General features: G+C 43.3%; 1 protein-coding gene across 1 annotated transcript in view; it reads left to right on the top strand.

Moving 5' to 3' along the window:
• Positions 1-3,698: 3,698 nt before the first annotated feature.
• ntmt2 (N-terminal Xaa-Pro-Lys N-methyltransferase) overlaps positions 3,699-23,873 on the top strand; it is a 30,637-nt gene continuing 10,462 nt past the window's right edge. Inside the window, exons 1-2 of the mRNA XM_052463506.1 lie at positions 3,699-4,219; positions 14,618-14,790. Of these exons, the coding sequence (XP_052319466.1) occupies positions 3,979-4,219; positions 14,618-14,790 (414 nt within the window). The 5' untranslated portion in view covers positions 3,699-3,978. The remainder of the gene's footprint in view (positions 4,220-14,617; positions 14,791-23,873) is intronic.

The raw sequence follows: 23,873 nt of genomic DNA, 5'->3' as shown, positions 1-23,873 counted from the left end.
CTCTCGGTCCTAGCTTTGATGCACCTGTACTGACCTCGCCTTCTGGATGATAGCGGGGTGAACAGGCATTGGCTCAGGTGGTTGTTGTCCTTGATGATCTTTATGGCCTTCCTGTGACGTAGGTGGTGTAGGTGTCCTGGAGGGCAGGTAGTTTGCCCCTGGTGATGCTTTGTGCAGACCTCACTACCCTCTGGAGAGCCTTACGGTTGAGGGCGGAGCAGTTGCCGTACCGGTGATACAGCCTGGCAGGATGCCCTCGATTGTGCATCTGTAAAAATCTGTCAGCGTTTTAGATGACAAGCCAAATTTCTTCAGCCTCCTGAGGTTGAAGAGGCGCTGTTGCGCCTTCTTCCCCACGCTGTCTGTGTGGGTGGACCATTTCAGTTTGTTCGTGATTTTTACGCAGAGGAACTTAAAACTTTCCACCTCCTCCACTACTGTCACATCGATGTGGATAGGGCGGTGCTCCCTCTGCTGTTTCCTGAAGTCCACGATCACCTCCTTTGTTTTGTTGACGTTGAGTGAGAGGTTATTTTCCAGGCCTACCACTGTGGTGTCGTCTGAAAACTTGATGATTGAGTTGGGTTGAAACATTAGGTTGCTAAGAGATGGACAAACTGAATCGCTTTCATGGAGGACTGGCTTAAATTGTGAGGATAAGCCAAATCTATTGGTTTTCTACCCAATGTTGCAAAGGAAATGTTGTGATCTATTTAATAAACCATCGAAATGGATGTGTGGTGGCTTAGTTGGAACACCTGCATCTAGTGGTCAAACTCAGGTACTTTCACACTACTTTAATAATAATAATAATATAATACTTTAAGGTAAATAATGCAAGCGAATGGAATTACTAATTTCTCTGAATAGAAAAAAAAACATCTCGAGACATTATTACATTGTATGAAAAAACAATACTACAATCAATCAAATCAAATGTATTTATAAAGCCCTTCTTACATCAGCTGATGTCACAAAGTGCTGTACAGAAACCCAGCCTAAAATCCCAAACAGCAAGCAATGCAGGTGTAGAAGCATGGTGGCAAGGAAAAACTCCCTAGAAAGGCCAGAACCTAGGAAGAAACCTAAAGAGGAACCAGGCTATGAGGGGTGGCCAGTCCTCTTCTGGCTGTGCCGGGTGGAGATTATAACAGAACATGGCCAAGATGTTCAAATGTTCATAGATGACCAGCATGGTCAAATAATAATAATCACAGTGGTTGTAGAGGGTGCAACAGGTCAGCACGTCAGGAGTAAATGTCAGTTGGCTCTTCATAGCCGATCATTCAGAGTATCTCTACCGCTCCTGCTGTCTTCTGCACGTCCGGTGAACAGGTCAGGGTTCCATAGCTGCAGGCAGAATAGTTGAAACTGGAGCCGCAGCACGACCAGGTGGACTGGGGACAGCAAGGAGTCATCAGGCCAGGTAGTCCTGAGGCATGGTCCTAGGGCTCAGGTCCGAGAGAAAGAAAGAAAGAAAGAAAGAAAGAGGGAAAGAAAGAGAGAAAAAGAGAGAGCATACTTAAATTCACTCAGGACACCGGATAAGACAGGAGAAATACTCCAGATATTACAGACTGACCCTAGCCCCCCGACACAAACTATTGCAGCATAAATACTGGAGGCTTAGACAGGAGGGGTCGGGAGAGACTGTGGCCCCGTCCGACGATACCCCCGGACAGGGCCAAACAGGCAGGATATAACCCCACCCACTTTGCCAAAGCACCGCCCCCACACCAGTAGAGGGATATCTCCAACCAACCATCCTGAGACAAGGCCGAGTATAGCCCACAAAGATCTCCCCCACGGCACAACCCGGGGGGGAGGGGCGCCAACCCAGACAGGAAGATCATGTCAGTGACTCAACCTACTCAAGTGATGCACCCCTCCTAGGGATGGCATGGAAGAGCACCAGTAAGCCAGTGACTCAGCCCCTGGAATAGGGTTTGAGGCAGAGAATCCCAGTGGAGAGAGGGGAACCGGCCAGGCAGAGACATCAAGGGCGGTTCGTTGCTCCAGAGCCTTTCCGTTCACCTTCACACTCCTGGGCCAGACTACGCTCAATGATAGGACCTTACTGAAGAGATGAGTCTTCAATAAAGACTTAAAAGTTGAGACCGAGTTTGCGTCTCTCACATGGGTAGGCAGACCATTCCATAAAAATGGAGCTCTATAGGAGAAAGCCCTGCCTCCAACTGATTGCTTAGAAATTCTAGGGACAGTAAGGAGGCCTGCGTCTTGTGACCGTAGCGTACGTGTAGGTATGTACGGCAGGACCAAATCAGAGAGACAGGTAGGAGCAAGCCCATGTAATGCTTTGTATGTTAGCAGTAAAACCTTGAAATCAGCCTTTGCCTTAAAAGGAAGCCAGTGTAGAGAGGCTAACACTGGAGTAATATGATCACATTTTTTGGTTCTAACTTTATCAGGTTAGCCGGAAAGTAGACAGCAGTGATTGCAGTAGTCTAACCTAGAAGTGGCAAAAGCATGGATACATTTGTCTGCATCATTTTTGGACAGAAAGTTTCTGATTTTTGCAATGTTATATAGATGGAAAAAGCTGTCCTTGAAACAGTCTTAATATGTTCGTCAAAAGAGAGATCAGGGTCCAGAGTAACGCAGAGATCCTTCACAGTTTTATTTGAGACGACTGTACAACCATCAAGATGAATTGTCAGATTCATTAGAAGATCTCTTTGTTACAAGCCCCAGCTTCATACAGTTGCTTAAACATAGAGAACTGATCATGTATACTGGTTGCTGGGGTGGGACGGGTGTGGGGGGGTTCGTGAGTGGGTTTGATTTTTTTCCTCATGTCTTACTCATTGGTAGGAAGAAGTTTGTTCCAAATTGGATGTTGGGTAGTCTACTATATTTATTGAATATTATCTGACTTCTATTAATTGAAAGATTTGGGTGCAATCAATTAGCTTAATTTCTCAGAGATCTAATTATATTTAAACAAAATAATGTTTCAGGAATGCTAATCATATCTGTTACTAACTACAGAAACAATTGCAGAACAATCTGAGATGGTCGGTGTTGAAATCCTCTTTCTGGTGCTTCTTGAGATGTAACGACCCCATGGAGACTTGTGCTGTTTCTGGTCTCCTCCAGAGAGCATGGTACATCAACATCCAGGTCGTTAAAGGCTGTGTACGATGACCACACAGTTTGTGTGTGTACAGTACGTGAACACTCACAAGGGCTTCTTTTTGTGATCTGAAATGTTGATTGAGCGTAGTGACATAGTGGCACGTACGCATTGGGGATCTCCCTGGAGACATATGACCAAAGCAGATTCTTGAACCATAAGCCTGACACATATCTGGACCAGAAGTGCAGCGACTACTAAAACTGAGAGGCTAGGGCAAAGCTTCAGCATCTGACTATTTACAGACTGGCCATGCCTTATCATGTGCATAGGCACAGCTAAGTCCAAATGTCTCCATTCAACGCTTTAAATAGGTAGAAATATTCACATGTTGTTGAGTGAATGCATGCATGGTCTACCATACGTTTTGCAGACCTATCACTTTGTAACTTAGGCATCCAAAGACAAGAACACTGTGGCTATGCATAGATACAAACATGAGAAGACTGCTAAAAATAACTGCTACATTATATGGCTGTAAGGGGCAGGGAGAACGTATCTTGTGTGCTGCTGGTATTTGTGGGTTGAAAGCTCGGATGCCACTCTGCGTGCCTGCAGCCGGGGTGCAGCTTTCAGCACTGCCCCAAGATGGGATCACAGCCGATCCCTTGCTGCCAGAGAAGGTACCAGGGGACCCCAGACCCACAGATATAGCAGCACCGCAGAAGCAACAACACCTTCACACTTGGTCACACACACCGCGTGGTTCACACACGCTGTTCGCTCGCTGGACTGGACTGGACACCGAGCAGAGACACTGCCACAGGCACACTAGGTCACACACACACACAGACCATCCGGTTCACGCACACTGAATCTCTGCGATGGACACCTCGCTGGATACGGACAAGGCAAGAATGAGCCTGGAAGATACAAAAAGGGCAGTGGTGTCTCCAAGCTCTCCACCTAACATGGAGTTCCAAGCCCTCCACCAGGCCCATCGAGACCGCTGGAAGAACACAGATGTGTCCATGTGTCGCCACAGCCTGTCCTTCCATTTGCACCACAGCCTGAGGATGGAGTTCTTCGCCAGCTTCCTGTACCTGCTGGAGCAGATCCCTCTGGGTAAGGACAGGGGCGCCACCAACCGCCTTCATCGGGCTCTGGGAAAAGTGAGGGGGAACGGGTGTGTTTGAGCATGTGTGTACTTTTGAGGGTTAAATCAGTCTTAACATGCATGCAGAGATACAGTTTGTACCGTAGGCTGTACATGATCTATGTGGGAATATGCTATATGAGAGACACTGGTGTTAATGGGACTTCCCTGCGTTAATAAAACCAATTATCCAACTACACTATGTGCTTTTTGGCTGTCCGGTGTGGCACCATACTGGCCAGCTCCTAGAACAGAGAGAATGTGCAATCAAGCACCTACTCTAATCCATAGCTCTCATCTAATCAATAGCTCTCACAATCACCTCGGTGTACCCTGATTTCAGGTCCTATAATCAGTTGAAAATGTTCCCACCATCTAACCATACTGACCATCCCAGCATCCTGACCATTTATCATGATTAAACAAGAGGTGGAACCTATGCATCTCAATGCATGATGATATAGTAAAGAGAGAGAAGCGCTAACTGTGTAGACAGGATACTCGTACTGTACGTCCAGTGGCCTTGGTGTGTGTTCGCAAATTAAATTTGGAGTACCAGAGTGCGCTCTGGGCATTTGTAAATTCAGAGCGCTGTCAGATTGTCCTGTAAATTCAGAGCGTTTTGCTCTCGGAGAATTCAGAGAACACACTGGATACTCTGGCCAAGGAGTAGGGTTGATCCTAGAGTTCTGACCTCACTACGGCAGTCAAGCACCCAAGCTAACTGTCTAACGTTGGCTTCCAGACACAACTGAGAGAACAACCTCACTCTGACCATTTTACTCACCCTAGTAGAGCTGGTTAGGCTGTTTTCATGTTATCCAGAGCATTGGTGGCCGTAACTGTGCTGCTGGCAACAATGTAATAACTTCTTTTTAACAACGTTTACCAACACCGGGCATATTCAACTGGTGTTGAGCTCTCGTAAATGTAGCAGTTATTCTGCACTCTGGCACAATCATATGAGAGTGCTCTGAAATCGGAGATGATCGCCAGAGTGAATTTATGACTGCACACTTGATTTCCTCATTTTCTTGGAGATTTCAGTGGGTCAAACTAACCTGTCCAGGAATAGCCCCATCAATGGCATGTGAAGTGCATAAGCACTGTGTCATGTCAAGAGGTGTTTGATTCATGACAGTCAGAGTTTCATTATTTGGTTATTTATTTAACCTTTATTTAACTAGGCAAGTCAGTTAAGAACAAATTTTTATTTACAATGACGGCCTACCGGGGAACAGTGGGTTAACTGCCTTGTTCAGGGGAACAGTGGGTTAACTGCCTTGTTCAGGGGAACAGTGGGTTAACTGCCTTGTTCAGGGGAACAGTGGGTTAACTGCCTTGTTCAGGGGAACAGTGGGTTAACTGCCTTGTTCAGGGGAACAGTGGGTTAACTGCCTTGTTCAGGGGAACAGTGGGTTAACTGCCTTGTTCAGGGGAACAGTGGGTTAACTGCCTTGTTCAGGGGAACAGTGGGTTTACTGCCTTGTTCAGGGGAACAGTGGGTTAACTGCCTTGTTCAGGGGAACAGTGGGTTAACTGCCTTGTTCAGGGGAACAGTGGGTTAACTGCCTTGTTCAGGGGAACAGTGGGTTAACTGCCTTGTTCAGGGGAACAGTGGGTTAACTGCCTTGATCAGGGGAACAGTGGGTTAACTGCCTTGTTCAGGGGAACAGTGGGTTAACTGCCTTGTTCAGGGGAACAGTGGGTTAACTGCCTTGATCAGGGGAACAGTGGGTTAACTGCCTTGTTCAGGGGAACAGTGGGTTAACTGCCTTGTTCAGGGGAACAGTGGGTTAACTGCCTTGTTCAGGGGAACAGTGGGTTAACTGCCTTGTTCAGGGGAACAGTGGGTTAACTGCCTTGATCAGGGGAACAGTGGGTTAACTGCCTTGTTCAGGGGAACAGTGGGTTAACTGCCTTGTTCAGGGGAACAGTGGGTTAACTGCCTTGTTCAGGGGAAGAGTGGGTTAACTGCCTTGTTCAGGGGAACAGTGGGTTAACTGCCTTGTTCAGGGGAACAGTGGGTTAACTGCCCTGATCAAGGGAACAGTGGGTTAACTGCCTTGATCAAGGGAACAGTGGGTTAACTGCCTTGTTCAGGGGAACTGTGGGTTAACTGCCTTGATCTGTCACGACTTCTACCGAAGTCGTTGCTTCTCCTTGTTCGGGCGGTGCTCGGCGTTCGACGTCACCGGTCTTCTAGCCATCATTGATCCTTTTTTCATTTTCCATTGGTTTTGTCTTGTCTTCCCACACACCTGTTTTCAATCCCATTCATTACCTGTTGTGTATTTAACCCTCTGTTTCCCCTCATGTCTTTGTCAGAGATTGATTTGTTGTCAGTGTAGTGTTATTGTTTGTATAGGTGCGCGTAGGGTCTTGTACCCATGTTTTGTTTGTTTGTACATTTATTGTTATGGAGCATACTTGTGGAACTTTATTAAAAGACTCCATATTTACACTCCATTTGACTCTCCTGCGCCTGACTTCCCTGCCACCTATTACACCTATGCTTGACAGAATCTCTGACCAATATATATGAAGTCAGCAGGAGAAGACACTATACCCATGAACCTGGAGGAACGCATTCAGGAACAAGCGAGGAGCTTGAGTGTATCAGCTCTGTCATGGAGCACATTGTCCAGAAAATGGATCGCTGGGAGAGACAGGGAGTTTCTCCAGCGCCACCACCACCACAACCGGAATCTCCCGTGAATGTTTTTTTCCTCTCCGGAATCGAGGATCCATTTATCCCTACCCACGGGATACAACGGAGATACTGCCGGCTGCCAGGGTTTCCTCCTCAAGCTAAACTTATATCTAGCCACGGCCTCCCCAGTACCATCTGACCGTGAGAAGAGTTACGCCCTCATCTCATGCCTCACCGGGAAAGCCCTGGAATGGGCCAGCGCTGTGTGTAGAAGGGAGGATGCGGCGTTGGACCATTTTGAGGAGTTCACCCGCCAGTTCCGGATAGTATTCGATCACCCACCTGAAGGCAAAGCAGCGGGTGAGCTCCTCTATCATCTGAGGCAGGAGACGAGGAGTGCACAGGATTTTGCTTTGGAGTTTAGGACCTTGGCTGCCGGTGCTGGATGGCGCGACAGGGCCCTGATCGACCATTACCGTTGTAGTCTACGCGAGGACGTCCGTCGGGAGCTGGCCTGTAGAGACACCACCCTCACCTTCGACCAGCTGGTGGACATGTCTATCAAGCTGGACAACATGCTGGCTACTCGTGGACGTCTAGATCGGGGTCTGGTTGTTCCATCCTCCCGCACCCTCTCTCCCACCTATGGAATTGGGAGGGATGGTGCGCAGGGAGACCGGAGGGGGTTCCCGCTGGAGCACCATTCATGGTCGCAGAGGGCACACTGCTGGTCGGTGCCGGGTTGGTTCCTCTGGGAATAGAGAGGGCAGGCAGGGCATTCTGGCGTCACCCCAGGTGAGTAGGCACCATTCTCATCCAGAGCCCTCTGCTGCACTAATGTTTGTCTCTGTCTCTTTTCCTGATTTATCACTGCATTCCCAGTATAAGGCACTAGTTGATTCAGGTGCGGCTGGGAATTTCATTAATAAAAGTCTAGCTCATAGTTTAGGGATCCCTATTGTTCCTGTGGATATGCCTATCCCTATTCATGCCTTAGATAGTCGACCATTAGGGTCAGGGTTTATCAGGGAGGTTACCGCACCTTTGTGTATGATAACGCAGGAGGGTCACAAGGAGAAGATTAGTCTTTTCCTTATTGATTCTCCTGCGTATTCTGTGGTGCTAGGCCTACCCTGGTTAGTTTGTCATAACCCCACTGTTTCTTGGCCACAGAGGGCTCTCACGGGGTGGTCGCGAGAATGCTCAGGTAGGTGTTTAGGGGTTTACGTTGGTGCTACTATGGTGGAAAGTCCAGACCAGGTCTCCACCGTGCGCATTCCCCCGAATATGCCGATTTGGCTCTCGCCTTCTGTAAAAGAAGGTGACTCAATTACCACCCCATCGACGGGGGATTGTGCGATAGATCTCCTGGTAGACGCTGCATATCCCAAGAGTCACGTGTATCCCCTGTCGCAAGCGGAGACGGAGGCTATGGAGACATGTCTCTGAATCCCTGCATCAGGGGTTCATTCAGCCATCCATTTCACCCGTCTCCTCGAGTTTCTGTTTTGTGAAGAAAAAGGATGGCGGTTTACGCCCGTGCATTGATTATCGAGGTCTTAATAAAATCACAGTGAAATATAGCTGCCCGCTACCTCTGATCAATACGGTTATTGAGTTTAATGATCCCAGGAGGGCAATCGTCCTTTTTCAGTTGGTAGACAAAAGGGTAGTGGGGATCTCAGAATGTATGCACACATGACTGTAACAATCTGGTGCGTATTAAGAAGGGTGATGAGTGGAAGACTGCATTTAGCACTACCTCAGGTCATTATGAGTACCTGGTCATGCCATATGGGTTGATGAATGCTCCATCAGTTTTCCAATCATTTGTAGATGAGATCTTCAGGGACCTGCACGGGCAGGGTGTAGTGGTGTATATCGATGATATTCTGATATACTCTGCTACACGCGCCGAGCATGTGTCCCTGGTGCGCAGGGTGCTTGGTCGCCTGTTGGAGCATGATCTATATGTCAAGGCTGAGAAATGCTTGTTTTTCCAACAATCCATCTCCTTCCTAGGGCATCGGATTTCCACTTCAGGAGTGGAGATGGAGAGCGACCGCATTACAGCCGTGCGTAATTGGCAGACTCCAACCACGGTAAAGGAGTTGCAGTGTTTTTGGGGTTTTCCAATTACTACCGGAGGTTTATCCGGGGTTTTGGTCAGGTGGCAGCTCCCATTACCTCACTGCTAAAGGGGGGCCCGGTGCGCTTGCAGTGGTCGGCTGAGGCGAACAGGGCTTTTGAGCACCTGAAGACTCTGTTTACCTCGGTGCCTGTGCTGGCTCATCCGGATCCCTCTTTGCCATTCATAGTGGAGGTGGACGCATCCGAAGCTGGGATAGGAGCAGTGCTCTCTCAGCGTTCGGGTACGCCACTGAAGCTTCGCCCCTGTGCTTTCTTTTCGAAGAAGCTCAGCCCAGCGGAGCGAAACTATGATGTGGGGAACCGAGAGCTGTTAGCTGTCGTAGAAGCCTTGAAGGTGTGGAGGCATTGGCTTGAGGGGCTAAACACTCTTTTCTCATCTGGACTGACCACCGCAATCTGGAGTACATCCGGCAGGCGAAGAGATTGAATCCTCGCCAGGCAAGGTGGGCCATGTTTTTCAATCGTTTTGTGTTTACTCTTTCTTACAGACCAGGCTCCCAGAACATTAAGGCAGACGCATTGTCTCGGCTGTATGACACAGAGGAGCGGTCCATGGATCCCACTCCCATACTCCCAGCTTCGTGTCTGGTGGCGCCGGTAGTGTGGGAGCTGGACGCGGACATTGAGCGGGCGTCACGTGCAGAGCCTTCTCCCCTGAGTGTCCAGCTGGTCGTCTGTACGTTCCGTCTGCTGTCCGCGACCGATTGATATATTGGGCTCACACGTCACCCTCCTCTGGTCATCCTGGGATAGGTCGGACGATGCGCTGCCTTGGAGGAAGGTACTGGTGGCCCACTTTAGCTAAGGATGTGAGGATTTATGTTTCTTCCTGTTCGCTGTGCGCCCAGTGCAAGGCTCCTAGACACCTGCCCAGAGGTAAGCTACAACCTCTACCCGTTCCTCAACGGCCATGGTCGCACCTGTTGGTGGATTTTTTGACTGATCTTCCACCTTCACAGGGTTACACCACGATCCTGGTCGTTGAGGATCGGTTTTCAAAGTCCTGTCGTCTCCTCCCTTTGCCCAGTCTCCCTACGGCCTTACAAACTGCAGAGGCCCTGTTTACACACGTTTTCCGGCACTATGGGGTGCCTGAGGATATAGTGTCTGATCGGGGTCCCCAGTTCACATCAAGGGTCTGGAAGGCGTTCATGGAGCGTCTGGGGATCTCGGTTAGTCTTACCTCAGGTTTTCACCCCGATAGTAATGGGCAGGTGGAGAGAGTTAACCAGGATGTGGGTAGGTTTCTGCGGTCTTATTGCCAGGATCGGCCGGGGGAGTGGGCGGGTGCCCTGGGCAGAGATGGCTCAGAACTCGCTACGTCACTCCTCCACTAACCTTACTCCCTTTCAATGTGTATTAGGGTATCAGCCGGTTCTGGCTCCTTGGCATCAGAGCCAGACCGAGGCCCCTGCGGTTGACAATTGGTTTCGGCACGCTGAGGAAACCTGGGAGGCAGCCCACGTCCACCTTCAGCGTGCCATAAGGCGCCAGAAAATTGGCGCAGACTGTCGCCGCAGTGAGGCCCCAGTGTTCGCACCAGGGGACAGGGTCTGGCTCTCGACCCGAAACCTGCCCCTTCGCCTGCTCTGCCGGAAGCTGGGTCCGCGGTTTGTGGGGCCGTTTAAAGTCCTGAGGAGAGTGAATGAGGTATGTTATAGGTTACAACTACCCACTCATTACCGTATTAATCCCTCGTTCCATGTGTCTCTCCTCAGGCCGATGGTGGCTGGCCCGCTCCAGGAGGCTGAAGTGCGTGATGTTCCTCCGCCTCCTCTAGACATCGAGGGGCTTCCGGCGTACTCTGTTTGATCCATTTTGGATTCGAGACGTCGGGCGAGGGTCCTTCAGTACCTCGTGGACTGGGAGGGGTACGGGCCGGAGGAGAGATGCTGGGTTCCGGTGGAGGACGTGTTAGATCCTTCCATGTTATCAGAATTCCACCGTCTCCATCCGGATCGCCCTGCACCTCGCCCTCCGGGTCGTCCCCGAGGCCGGTGTCGACGCGCAGCTGGAGCCGCGCGTCGGGGGGTACTGTCACGACTTCTGCCGAAGTCGTTGCCTCTCCTTGTTCGGGCGGTGCTCGGCGTTCGACGTCACCGGTCTTCTAGCCATCATTGATCCTTTTTTCATTTTCCATTGGTTTTGTCTTGTCTTCCCACACACCTGTTTTCAATCCCATTCATTACCTGTTGTGTATTTAACCCTCTGTTTCCCCTCATGTCTTTGTCAGAGATTGATTTGTTGTCAGTGTAGTGTTATTGTTTGTATAGGTGCGCGTCGGGTCTTCGTACCCATGTTTTGTTTGTTTGTACATTTATTGTTATGGAGCATACTTGTGGAACTTTATTAAAAGACTCCATATTTACACTCCATTTGACTCTCCTGCGCCTGACTTCCCTGCCACCTATTACACCTATGCTTGACATGATCAGGGGAACAGTGGGTTAACTGCCTTGTTCAGGGGAACAGTGGGTTAACTGCCTTGTTCAGGGGAACAGTGGGTTAACTGCCCAGGGGAACAGTGGGTGCCTTGTTCAGGGGAACAGTGGTTAACTCAAATCAAATCAAATCTAACTGCCTTGTTCAGGGAACAGTGGGCTAGAAAGGCCAAAACTAGGAAGAAACCCAGAGAGGCCTTGTTCAGGCCTCTTCTGGCTGTGCCGGGGAACAGTGGGTTAATGTTCATAAATGACCAGCATTGTTCAGTTGAAACTGGAGCAGCAGCACAGTCAGGTGGACTGGGGACAGCAAGGAGCCATCATGTCAGGTAGTCCTGGGGCACGGCCTTGTTCGAGAGGGAGAAAGAAAGAGGGAACATATGGGTTAACTGCCTTGTTCAGGGGAACAGTGGGTTAACTGCCTTGTTCAGGGGAACAGTGGGTTAACTGCCTTGTTCAGGGGAACAGTGGGTTAACTGCCTTGTTCAGGGGAACAGTGGGTTAACTGCCTTGTTCAGGGGAACAGTGGGTTAACTGCCTTGATCAGGGGAACAGTGGGTTAACTGCCTTGTTCAGGGACAGTGGGTTAACTGCCTTGTTCAGAACAGTGGGTTACCTTGTTCAAACAGTGGGTTAACCCTTGTTAAGTGGGTTTGCATGTCAGGGAACAGTGGGTTAACTGCCTTGATAAACGACAGATTGTTACCTTGACTAATGACATTCTCTTGGTTTTGAAATTCAGTCCTTTGGTGAAGGAGACGTTTGTCCAAACAGATGAAAGGTCACAGAGTCTGGAAACTCTTTCCCTTCACTAATGAGGTGAACTAATTGTGGGTGATGATAGGGGAAGTTGGCCGTAAAATGGCATTTGACTGGCAGAATGACACCTTTCACACTCAGTCTTCCCGTCCTCTGTGACATCTTGACCGTGTTACTATACTTATCCCTCTCTCCTGTAGGCGTCCCGAGTGTGCACACCAATACTGTATCAGAATACCATCTGATGCCTTGTGACCTTCAAACATTACTCGGCCAAGTGAACACCTGACTTGAGGCGTCTTGGATGTTCTTGACATGTTTGATTCGATACTCTGATTGTCTTCTTCTCCTTGGTTTTAACCTCTGTCTTCCTCTCCTTGGTTTTAACCTCTGTCTTCCTCTCCTTGGTTTTAACCTCTGTCTTCCTCTCCTTGGTTTTAACCTCTGTCTTCTTCTCCTTGGTTTTAACCTCTGTCTTCCTCTCCTTGGTTTTAACCTCTCATTGTCTTCCTCTCCTTGGTTTTAACCTCTCATTGTCTTCCTCTCCTTGGTTTTAACCTCTGTCTTCTTCTCCTTGGTTTTAACCTCTGTCTTCCTCTCCTTGGTTTTAACCTCTCATTGTCTTCCTCTCCTTGGTTTTAACCTCTGTCTTCTTCTCCTTGGTTTTAACCTCTGTCTTCCTCTCCTTGGTTTTAACCTCTCATTGTCTTCCTCTCCTTGGTTTTAACCTCTCATTGTCTTCTTCTCCTTGGTTTTAACCTCTCATTGTCTTCTTCTCCTTGGTTTTAACCTCTAATTGTCTTCTTCTCCTTGGTTTTAACCTCTGTCTTCCCCTCCTTGGTTTTAACCTCTGTCTTCCTCTCCTTGGTTTTAACCTCTGTCTTCCTCTCCTTGGTTTTAACCTCTGTCTTCTTCTCCTTGGTTTTAACCTCTCATTGTCTTCTTCTCCTTGGTTTTAACCTCTCATTGTCTTCTTCTCCTTGGTTTTAACCTCTCATTGTCTTCTTCTCCTTGGTTTTAACCTCTCATTGTCTTCTTCTCCTTGGTTTTAACCTCTGTCTTCCCCTCCTTGGTTTTAACCTCTGTCTTCCTCTCCTTGGTTTTTCACCTCTGTCTTCTTCTCCTTGGTTTTAACCTCTGTCTCCTTCTCCTTGGTTTTAACCTCTGTCTTCCTCTCCTTGGTTTTAACCTCTGTCTTCCTCTCCTTGGTTTTAACCTCTGTCTTCCTCTCCTTGGTTTTAACCTCTCATTGTCTTCTTCTCCTTGGTTTTAACCTCTCATTGTCTTCTTCTCCTTGGTTTTAACCTCTCATTGTCTTCCTCTCCTTGGTTTTAACCTCTGTCTTCTTCTCCTTGGTTTTAACCTCTGTCTTCTTCTCCTTGGTTTTAACCTCTGTCTTCTTCTCCTTGGTTTTAACCTCTGATTGTCTGGAGTGGATTTTCCCACTCCTGGACCTCTTCCCTGTCGGGTGCTTTTTAGCATTGTGGCGTGAGTCCAATTGGAAGCAAATTACTTTATAATGACATCAGAGACTCTGAGAGTGCGATTGTTGCATCATGTTGCCATAAATTTTGACGTGACACGTTTCCAGCTGACAGATGCATCGGCCCTCCCCCGACCCCCACCCTGACTCCCACCCTGACCCCTACCCTGACCCCTACCCTGACCTCTACCCCGACCCCTACCCTGACCCCCACCCCGACCCCCACCCTGACCCCCACCCTGACCCCCACCCTGACCCAAACCCTGACCCCTACCCCGACCCACACCCTGACCCTGACCCACACCCTGACCCCCACCTGTCACCTAAGCCCAGAGAAATGTCTGCCGATTCTTCTAGTTTTAACCAAAGGTCCCTCTCACTGGAAATACTGTACTCAACAAGACCTACAAAACAAATAGAAACATATAGAATCATTTTACTAACTGGTGAGAAAAAAGTAGAACCCCAGTGTCAAAGGTCATGCACTTGGATATCAAAATGAACAGTAAAAGTTTATAATCAAAGCATTGGGTGCATACAGTCCCAACGTATATATTGTTTACATCACATACCTGTAGTCCTCTTACTCCATACCACAGCTGATCATGCGGTTGGAAAACACCCTTATTTTTAGACTTATAATCAAATTATCGTCATGCGTCTCTCGGGCAGATCATCAGCTCTTATCCATAGTTAGTGATCCAGTGTCCTGTTCTGTTCTTCAGCACACCTGTTCCTCCTGCGTGACTTTGTCCTCTTCCCCAGTAGTGTGGTGAAGAGTGTTATTCACACAGACATAACATGACAATGGCACTTGACTATGGCCATGGAAAAAGGTCAATCAGCTGTGTGTGTGTGTGTGTGTGTGTGTATCCCACAGTCAAGCTCTTCGCAGTGACCTGTGAGAAAATCAAAGGGGAGAAGTACTTCTACTACAAGGCGCAGCAGTTCTACGAGGACGTGGAGCCGTCAGAGGAGGGGATGATGGGAGACTTCGTTGAGATCTCCCACATCGACCTGGAAGGCTCCAGGAACTTTCTGAGCAGGTTTATTGTAAGTCTACACTACATTACACGTGTGTCACTGAAATGACACCTTTGACTTGGTTGAAAACTGAGTGGTAGTGACCTCGGAGCCTGAGCGTGTTACAGAACCCAAGTTGATATTTGTATCAGTGTCTGTTTATGACATGAAATGCATCATCTTTCTGCTATAAAAATACCTTCTCCCAAGAGTCCATCCCTTCTCATCTACAAAGGGAGCTGTACCTCTGCCCAGAACACATCATGTCACTAATGGTCATCTTGACCTTCTGCCAGGCCGGCTCTGTAACAACACCCTCATGTCCAGAGCCCCAGACATTAATCCCCAATGTTACACCTGGTCCACAAGACTGGAGAGGGTCAATGTGTGTGCGTGCCTGTGTGTACTGTACTTACATGAATGGGGATTTGTGTTACATGGAAACTAGGCTATTAACGGTCATATCTGGTGTGGTTCTCATTATTGATAGTCATATCTGGTGTGGTTCTCATTATTGATAGTCATATCTGGTGTGGTTCTCATTATTGATAGTTATATCTGGTGTGGTTCTCATTATTGATAGTCATATCTGGTGTGGTTCTCATTATTGATAGTCATATCTGGTGTGGTTCTCATTATTGATAGTCATATCTGGTGTGGTTCTCATTATTGATAGTCATATCTGGTGTGGTTCTCATTATTGATAGTCATCTGGTGTAGTTCTCATTATTGATAGTCATATCTGGTGAAGTTCTCATTATTGATAGTCATATCTGGTGTGGTTCTCATTATTGATAGTCATCTGGTGTAGTTCTCATTATTGATAGTCATATCTGGTGAAGTTCTCATTATTGATAGTCATCTGGTGTGGTTCTCATTATTGATAGTCATCTGGTGTAGTTCTCATTATTGATAGTCATCTGGTGTGGTTCTCATTATTGATAGTCATATCTGGTGTGGTTCTCATTATTGATAGTCATATCTGGTGTGGTTCTCATTATTGATAGTCATCTGGTGTAGTTCTCATTATTGATAGTCATATCTGGTGTGGTTCTCATTATTGATAGTCATATCTGGTGAAGTTCTCATTATTGATAGTTATATCTGGTGTGGTTCTCATTATTGATAGTCATATCTGGTGAAGTTCTCATTATTGATAGTCATCTGGTGTGGTTCTCATTATTGATAGTCATATCTGGTGTGGTTCTCATTATTGATAGTCATATCTGGTGAAGTTCTCATTATTGATAGTCATATCTGGTGTGGTTCTCATTATTGATAGTTATATCTGGTGTGGTTCTCATTATTGATAGTCATATCTGGTGTGGTTCTCATTATTGATAGTTATATCTGGTGTGGTTCTCATTATTGATAGTTATATCTGGTGTGGTTCTCATTATTGATAGTCATATCTGGTGTGGTTCTCATTATTGATAGTCATATCTGGTGTGGTTCTCATTATTGATAGTCATATCTGGTGTGGTTCTCATTATTGATAGTCATATCTGGTGTGGTTCTCATTATTGATAGTCATATCTGGTGTGGTTCTCATTATTGATAGTCATCTGGTGTAGTTCTCATTATTGATAGTCATATCTGGTGAAGTTCTCATTATTGATAGTCATATCTGGTGTGGTTCTCATTATTTATAGTCATCTGGTGTAGTTCTCATTATTGATAGTCATATCTGGTGAAGTTCTCATTATTGATAGTCATATCTGGTGTGGTTCTCATTATTGATAGTCATCTGGTGTAGTTCTCATTATTGATAGTCATATCTGGTGAAGTTCTCATTATTGATAGTTATATCTGGTGTGGTTCTCATTATTGATAGTCATATCTGGTGTGGTTCTCATTATTGATAGTCATATCTGGTGTGGTTCTCATTATTGATAGTCATATCTGGTGAAGTTCTCATTATTGATAGTCATATCTGGTGTGGTTCTCATTATTGATAGTCATATCTGGTGTGGTTCTCATTATTGATAGTCATATCTGGTGTGGTTCTCATTATTGATAGTTATATCTGGTGAAGTTCTCATTATTGATAGTCATATCTGGTGAAGTTCTCATTATTGATAGTTATATCTGGTGAAGTTCTCATTATTGATAGTCATATCTGGTGAAGTTCTCATTATTGATAGTCATATCTGGTGTGGTTCTCATTATTGATAGTCATATCTGGTGTGGTTCTCATTATTGATAGTCATATCTGGTGTGGTTCTCATTATTGATAGTCATATCTGGTGTGGTTCTCATTATTGATAGTCATATCTGGTGTGGTTCTCATTATTGATAGTCATCTGGTGTGGTTCTCATTATTGATAGTCATATCTGGTGTAGTTCTCATTATTGATAGTTATATCTGGTGTGGTTCTCATTATTGATAGTCATCTGGTGTAGTTCTCATTATTGATAGTCATATCTGGTGAAGTTCTCATTATTGATAGTCATCTGGTGAAGTTCTCATTATTGATAGTCATATCTGGTGTGGTTCTCATTATTGATAGTCATATCTGGTGTGGTTCTCATTATTGAGAGTTATATCTGGTGAAGTTCTCATTATTGATAGTCATATCTGGTGTGGTTCTCATTATTGATAGTCATATCTGGTGAAGTTCTCATTATTGATAGTCATATCTGGTGTGGTTCTCATTATTGATAGTCATATCTGGTGTGGTTCTCATTATTGATAGTCATATCTGGTGTGGTTCTCATTATTGATAGTCATATCTGGTGTGGTTCTCATTATTGATAGTCATATCTGGTGTGGTTCTCATTATTGATAGTCATCTGGTGTGGTTCTCATTATTGATAGTCATATCTGGTGAAGTTCTCATTATTGATAGTCATATCTGGTGAAGTTCTCATTATTGATAGTCATATCTGGTGAAGTTCTCATTATTGATAGTCATATCTGGTGTGGTTCTCATTATTGATAGTCATCTGGTGTAGTTCTCATTATTGATAGTTATATCTGGTGTGGTTCTCATTATTGATAGTCATATCTGGTGTGGTTCTCATTATTGATAGTCATCTGGTGTGGTTCTCATTATTGATAGTCATATCTGGTGAAGTTCTCATTATTGATAGTCATATCTGGTGAAGTTCTCATTATTGATAGTCATATCTGGTGAAGTTCTCATTATTGATAGTCATATCTGGTGAAGTTCTCATTATTGATAGTCATATCTGGTGTGGTTCTCATTATTGATAGTCATATCTGGTGTAGTTCTCATTATTGATAGTTATATCTGGTGTGGTTCTCATTATTGATAGTCATATCTGGTGTGGTTCTCATTATTGATATTCATATCTGGTGTGGTTCTCATTATTGATAGTCATCTGGTGTGGTTCTCATTATTGATAGTCATATCTGGTGAAGTTCTCATTATTGATAGTCATATCTGGTGAAGTTCTCATTATTGATAGTCATATCTGGTGAAGTTCTCATTATTGATAGTCATATCTGGTGTGGTTCTCATTATTGATAGTCATCTGGTGTAGTTCTCATTATTGATAGTTATATCTGGTGTGGTTCTCATTATTGATAGTCATATCTGGTGAAGTTCTCATTATTGATAGTCATATCTGGTGAAGTTCTCATTATTGATAGTCATATCTGGTGAAGTTCTCATTATTGATAGTCATATCTGGTGTAGTTCTCATTATTGATAGTCATATCTGGTGTGGTTCTCATTATTGATAGTCATATCTGGTGAAGTTCTCATTATTGATAGTCATATCTGGTGAAGTTCTCATTATTGATAGTCATATCTGGTGAAGTTCTCATTATTGATAGTTATATCTGGTGTGGTTCTCATTATTGATAGTCATCTGGTGTAGTTCTCATTATTGATAGTTATATCTGGTGTGGTTCTCATTATTGATAGTCATATCTGGTGAAGTTCTCATTATTGATAGTCATATCTGGTGAAGTTCTCATTATTGATAGTCATATCTGGTGAAGTTCTCATTATTGATAGTCATATCTGGTGAAGTTCTCATTATTGATAGTCATATCTGGTGAAGTTCTCATTATTGATAGTCATATCTGGTGAAGTTCTCATTATTGATAGTCATATCTGGTGAAGTTCTCATTATTGATAGTCATATCTGGTGAAGTTCTCATTATTGATAGTCATATCTGGTGAAGTTCTCATTATTGATAGTCATATCTGGTGAAGTTCTCATTATTGATAGTCATATCTGGTGAAGTTCTCATTATTGATAGTCATATCTGGTGAAGTTCTCATTATTGATAGTCATATCTGGTGTGGTTCTCATTATTGATAGTCATATCTGGTGAGGTTCTCATTATTGATAGTCATATCTGGTGTGGTTCTCATTATTGATAGTCATCTGGTGTAGTTCTCATTATTGATAGTTATATCTGGTGTGGTTCTCATTATTGATAGTCATATCTGGTGAAGTTCTCATTATTGATAGTCATATCTGGTGAAGTTCTCATTATTGATAGTTATATCTGGTGTGGTTCTCATTATTGATAGTCATATCTGGTGAAGTTCTCATTATTGATAGTCATATCTGGTGAAGTTCTCATTATTGATAGTCATATCTGGTGAAGTTCTCATTATTGATAGTCATATCTGGTGTGGTTCTCATTATTGATAGTCATATCTGGTGAAGTTCTCATTATTGATAGTCATATCTGGTGTGGTTCTCATTATTGATAGTCATCTGGTGTAGTTCTCATTATTGATAGTTATATCTGGTGTGGTTCTCATTATTGATAGTCATATCTGGTGAAGTTCTCATTATTGATAGTCATATCTGGTGAAGTTCTCATTATTGATAGTCATATCTGGTGTGGTTCTCATTATTGATAGTCATATCTGGTGTGGTTCTCATTATTGATAGTCATCTGGTGTAGTTCTCATTATTGATAGTCATATCTGGTGAAGTTCTCATTATTGATAGTCATATCTGGTGTGGTTCTCATTATTGATAGTCATATCTGGTGAAGTTCTCATTATTGATAGTCATATCTGGTGTGGTTCTCATTATTGATAGTCATATCTGGTGTGGTTCTCATTATTGATAGTCATATCTGGTGAAGTTCTCATTATTGATAGTCATATCTGGTGTGGTTCTCATTATTGATAGTCATCTGGTGTAGTTCTCATTATTGATAGTTATATCTGGTGTGGTTCTCATTATTGATAGTCATATCTGGTGAAGTTCTCATTATTGATAGTCATATCTGGTGAAGTTCTCATTATTGATAGTCATATCTGGTGTGGTTCTCATTATTGATAGTCATATCTGGTGTGGTTCTCATTATTGATAGTCATCTGGTGTAGTTCTCATTATTGATAGTCATATCTGGTGAAGTTCTCATTATTGATAGTCATATCTGGTGTGGTTCTCATTATTGATAGTCATATCTGGTGAAGTTCTCATTATTGAGAGTTATATCTGGTGAAGTTCTCATTATTGATAGTCATATCTGGTGTGGTTCTCATTATTGATAGTCATATCTGGTGAAGTTCTCATTATTGATAGTCATATCTGGTGTGGTTCTCATTATTGATAGTCATATCTGGTGTGGTTCTCATTATTGATAGTCATATCTGGTGTGGTTCTCATTATTGATAGTCATATCTGGTGTGGTTCTCATTATTGATAGTCATATCTGGTGTGGTTCTCATTATTGATAGTCATATCTGGTGTGGTTCTCATTATTGATAGTCATCTGGTGTGGTTCTCATTATTGATAGTCATATCTGGTGAAGTTCTCATTATTGATAGTCATATCTGGTGAAGTTCTCATTATTGATAGTCATATCTGGTGAAGTTCTCATTATTGATAGTCATATCTGGTGTGGTTCTCATTATTGATAGTCATCTGGTGTAGTTCTCATTATTGATAGTTATATCTGGTGTGGTTCTCATTATTGATAGTCATATCTGGTGAAGTTCTCATTATTGATAGTCATATCTGGTGAAGTTCTCATTATTGATAGTCATATCTGGTGAAGTTCTCATTATTGATAGTCATATCTGGTGTGGTTCTCATTATTGATAGTCATATCTGGTGTAGTTCTCATTATTGATAGTTATATCTGGTGTGGTTCTCATTATTGATAGTCATATCTGGTGTGGTTCTCATTATTGATATTCATATCTGGTGTGGTTCTCATTATTGATAGTCATCTGGTGTGGTTCTCATTATTGATAGTCATATCTGGTGTAGTTCTCATTATTGATAGTCATATCTGGTGAAGTTCTCATTATTGATAGTCATATCTGGTGAAGTTCTCATTATTGATAGTCATATCTGGTGAAGTTCTCATTATTGATAGTCATATCTGGTGAAGTTCTCATTATTGATAGTCATATCTGGTGAAGTTCTCATTATTGATAGTCATATCTGGTGTGGTTCTCATTATTGATAGTCATATCTGGTGTGGTTCTCATTATTGATAGTCATATCTGGTGAAGTTCTCATTATTGATAGTCATATCTGGTGTGGTTCTCATTATTGATAGTCATATCTGGTGAAGTTCTCATTATTGATAGTCATATCTGGTGTGGTTCTCATTATTGATAGTCATCTGGTGTAGTTGTCATTATTGATAGTTATATCTGGTGTGGTTCTCATTATTGATAGTCATATCTGGTGAAGTTCTCATTATTGATAGTCATATCTGGTGAAGTTCTCATTATTGATAGTCATATCTGGTGTGGTTCTCATTATTGATAGTCATATCTGGTGTGGTTCTCATTATTGATAGTCATCTGGTGTAGTTCTCATTATTGATAGTCATATCTGGTGAAGTTCTCATTATTGATAGTCATATCTGGTGTGGTTCTCATTATTGATAGTCATATCTGGTGAAGTTCTCATTATTGATAGTCATATCTGGTGTGGTTCTCATTATTGATAGTCATATCTGGTGTGGTTCTCATTATTGATAGTCATATCTGGTGAAGTTCTCATTATTGATAGTCATATCTGGTGTGGTTCTCATTATTGATAGTCATCTGGTGTAGTTCTCATTATTGATAGTTATATCTGGTGTGGTTCTCATTATTGATAGTCATATCTGGTGAAGTTCTCATTATTGATAGTCATATCTGGTGAAGTTCTCATTATTGATAGTCATATCTGGTGTGGTTCTCATTATTGATAGTCATATCTGGTGTGGTTCTCATTATTGATAGTCATCTGGTGTAGTTCTCATTATTGATAGTCATATCTGGTGAAGTTCTCATTATTGATAGTCATATCTGGTGTGGTTCTCATTATTGATAGTCATATCTGGTGAAGTTCTCATTATTGATAGTCATATCTGGTGTGGTTCTCATTATTGATAGTCATATCTGGTGTGGTTCTCATTATTGATAGTCATCTGGTGTAGTTCTCATTATTGATAGTCATATCTGGTGTGGTTCTCATTATTGATAGTCATATCTGGTGTGGTTCTCATTATTGATAGTCATATCTGGTGTGGTTCTCATTATTGATAGTCATATCTGGTGTGGTTCTCATTATTGATAGTCATATCTGGTGTAGTTCTCATTATTGATAGTTATATCTGGTGTGGTTCTCATTATTGATAGTCATCTGGTGTAGTTCTCATTATTGATAGTCATATCTGGTGAAGTTCTCATTATTGATAGTCATATCTGGTGTGGTTCTCATTATTGATAGTCATCTGGTGTAGTTCTCATTATTGATAGTTATATCTGGTGTGGTTCTCATTATTGATAGTCATATCTGGTGAAGTTCTCATTATTGATAGTCATATCTGGTGAAGTTCTCATTATTGATAGTTATATCTGGTGTGGTTCTCATTATTGATAGTCATATCTGGTGAAGTTCTCATTATTGATAGTCATATCTGGTGTGGTTCTCATTATTGATAGTCATATCTGGTGAAGTTCTCATTATTGATAGTCATATCTGGTGTGGTTCTCATTATTGATAGTCATATCTGGTGAAGTTCTCATTATTGATAGTCATATTTGGTGTGGTTCTCATTATTGATAGTCATCTGGTGTAGTTCTCATTATTGATAGTTATATCTGGTGTGGTTCTCATTATTGATAGTCATATCTGGTGAGGTTCTCATTATTGATAGTCATATCTGGTGAAGTTCTCATTATTGATAGTCATATCTGGTGTGGTTCTCATTATTGATAGTCATCTGGTGTAGTTCTCATTATTGATAGTTATATCTGGTGTGATTCTCATTATTGATAGTCATCTGGTGTAGTTCTCATTATTGATAGTCATATCTGGTGTGGTTCTCATTATTGATAGTCATATCTGGTGAAGTTCTCATTATTGATAGTCATCTGGTGTAGTTCTCATTATTGATAGTCATATCTGGTGTGGTTCTCATTATTGATAGTCATATCTGGTGTAGTTCTCATTATTGATAGTCATCTGGTGTAGTTCTCATTATTGATAGTTATATCTGGTGTGATTCTCATTATTGATAGTCATCTGGTGTAGTTCTCATTATTGATAGTCATATCTGGTGTGGTTCTCATTATTGATAGTCATATCTGGTGAAGTTCTCATTATTGATAGTCATATCTGGTGTGGTTCTCATTATTGATAGTCATCTGGTGTAGTTCTCATTATTGATAGTCATATCTGGTGTGGTTCTCATTATTGATAGTCATCTGGTGTGGTTCTCATTATTGATAGTCATATCTGGTGTGGTTCTCATTATTGATAGTCATCTGGTGTGGTTCTCATTATTGATAGTCATATCTGGTGTGGTTCTCATTATTGATAGTCATATCTGGTGAAGTTCTCATTATTGATAGTCATATCTGGTGTGGTTCTCATTATTGATAGTCATATCTGGTGTAGTTCTCATTATTGATAGTCATCTGGTGTAGTTCTCATTATTGATAGTCATATCTGGTGAAGTTCTCATTATTGATAGTCATATCTGGTGAAGTTCTCATTATTGATAGTCATATCTGGTGAAGTTCTCATTATTGATAGTCATATCTGGTGTGGTTCTCATTATTGATAGTCATATCTGGTGAAGTTCTCATTATTGATAGTCATATCTGGTGTAGTTCTCATTATTGATAGTCATCTGGTGTGGTTCTCATTATTGATAGTC

Source organism: Oncorhynchus keta, chromosome 1, assembly GCF_023373465.1.
Source record: "Oncorhynchus keta strain PuntledgeMale-10-30-2019 chromosome 1, Oket_V2, whole genome shotgun sequence".
Lineage (NCBI taxonomy): Eukaryota > Metazoa > Chordata > Actinopteri > Salmoniformes > Salmonidae > Oncorhynchus > Oncorhynchus keta.
The sequence above is the reverse complement of the archived record's forward strand: the minus strand, read 5'-3'. Positions and strand labels throughout refer to the sequence as shown.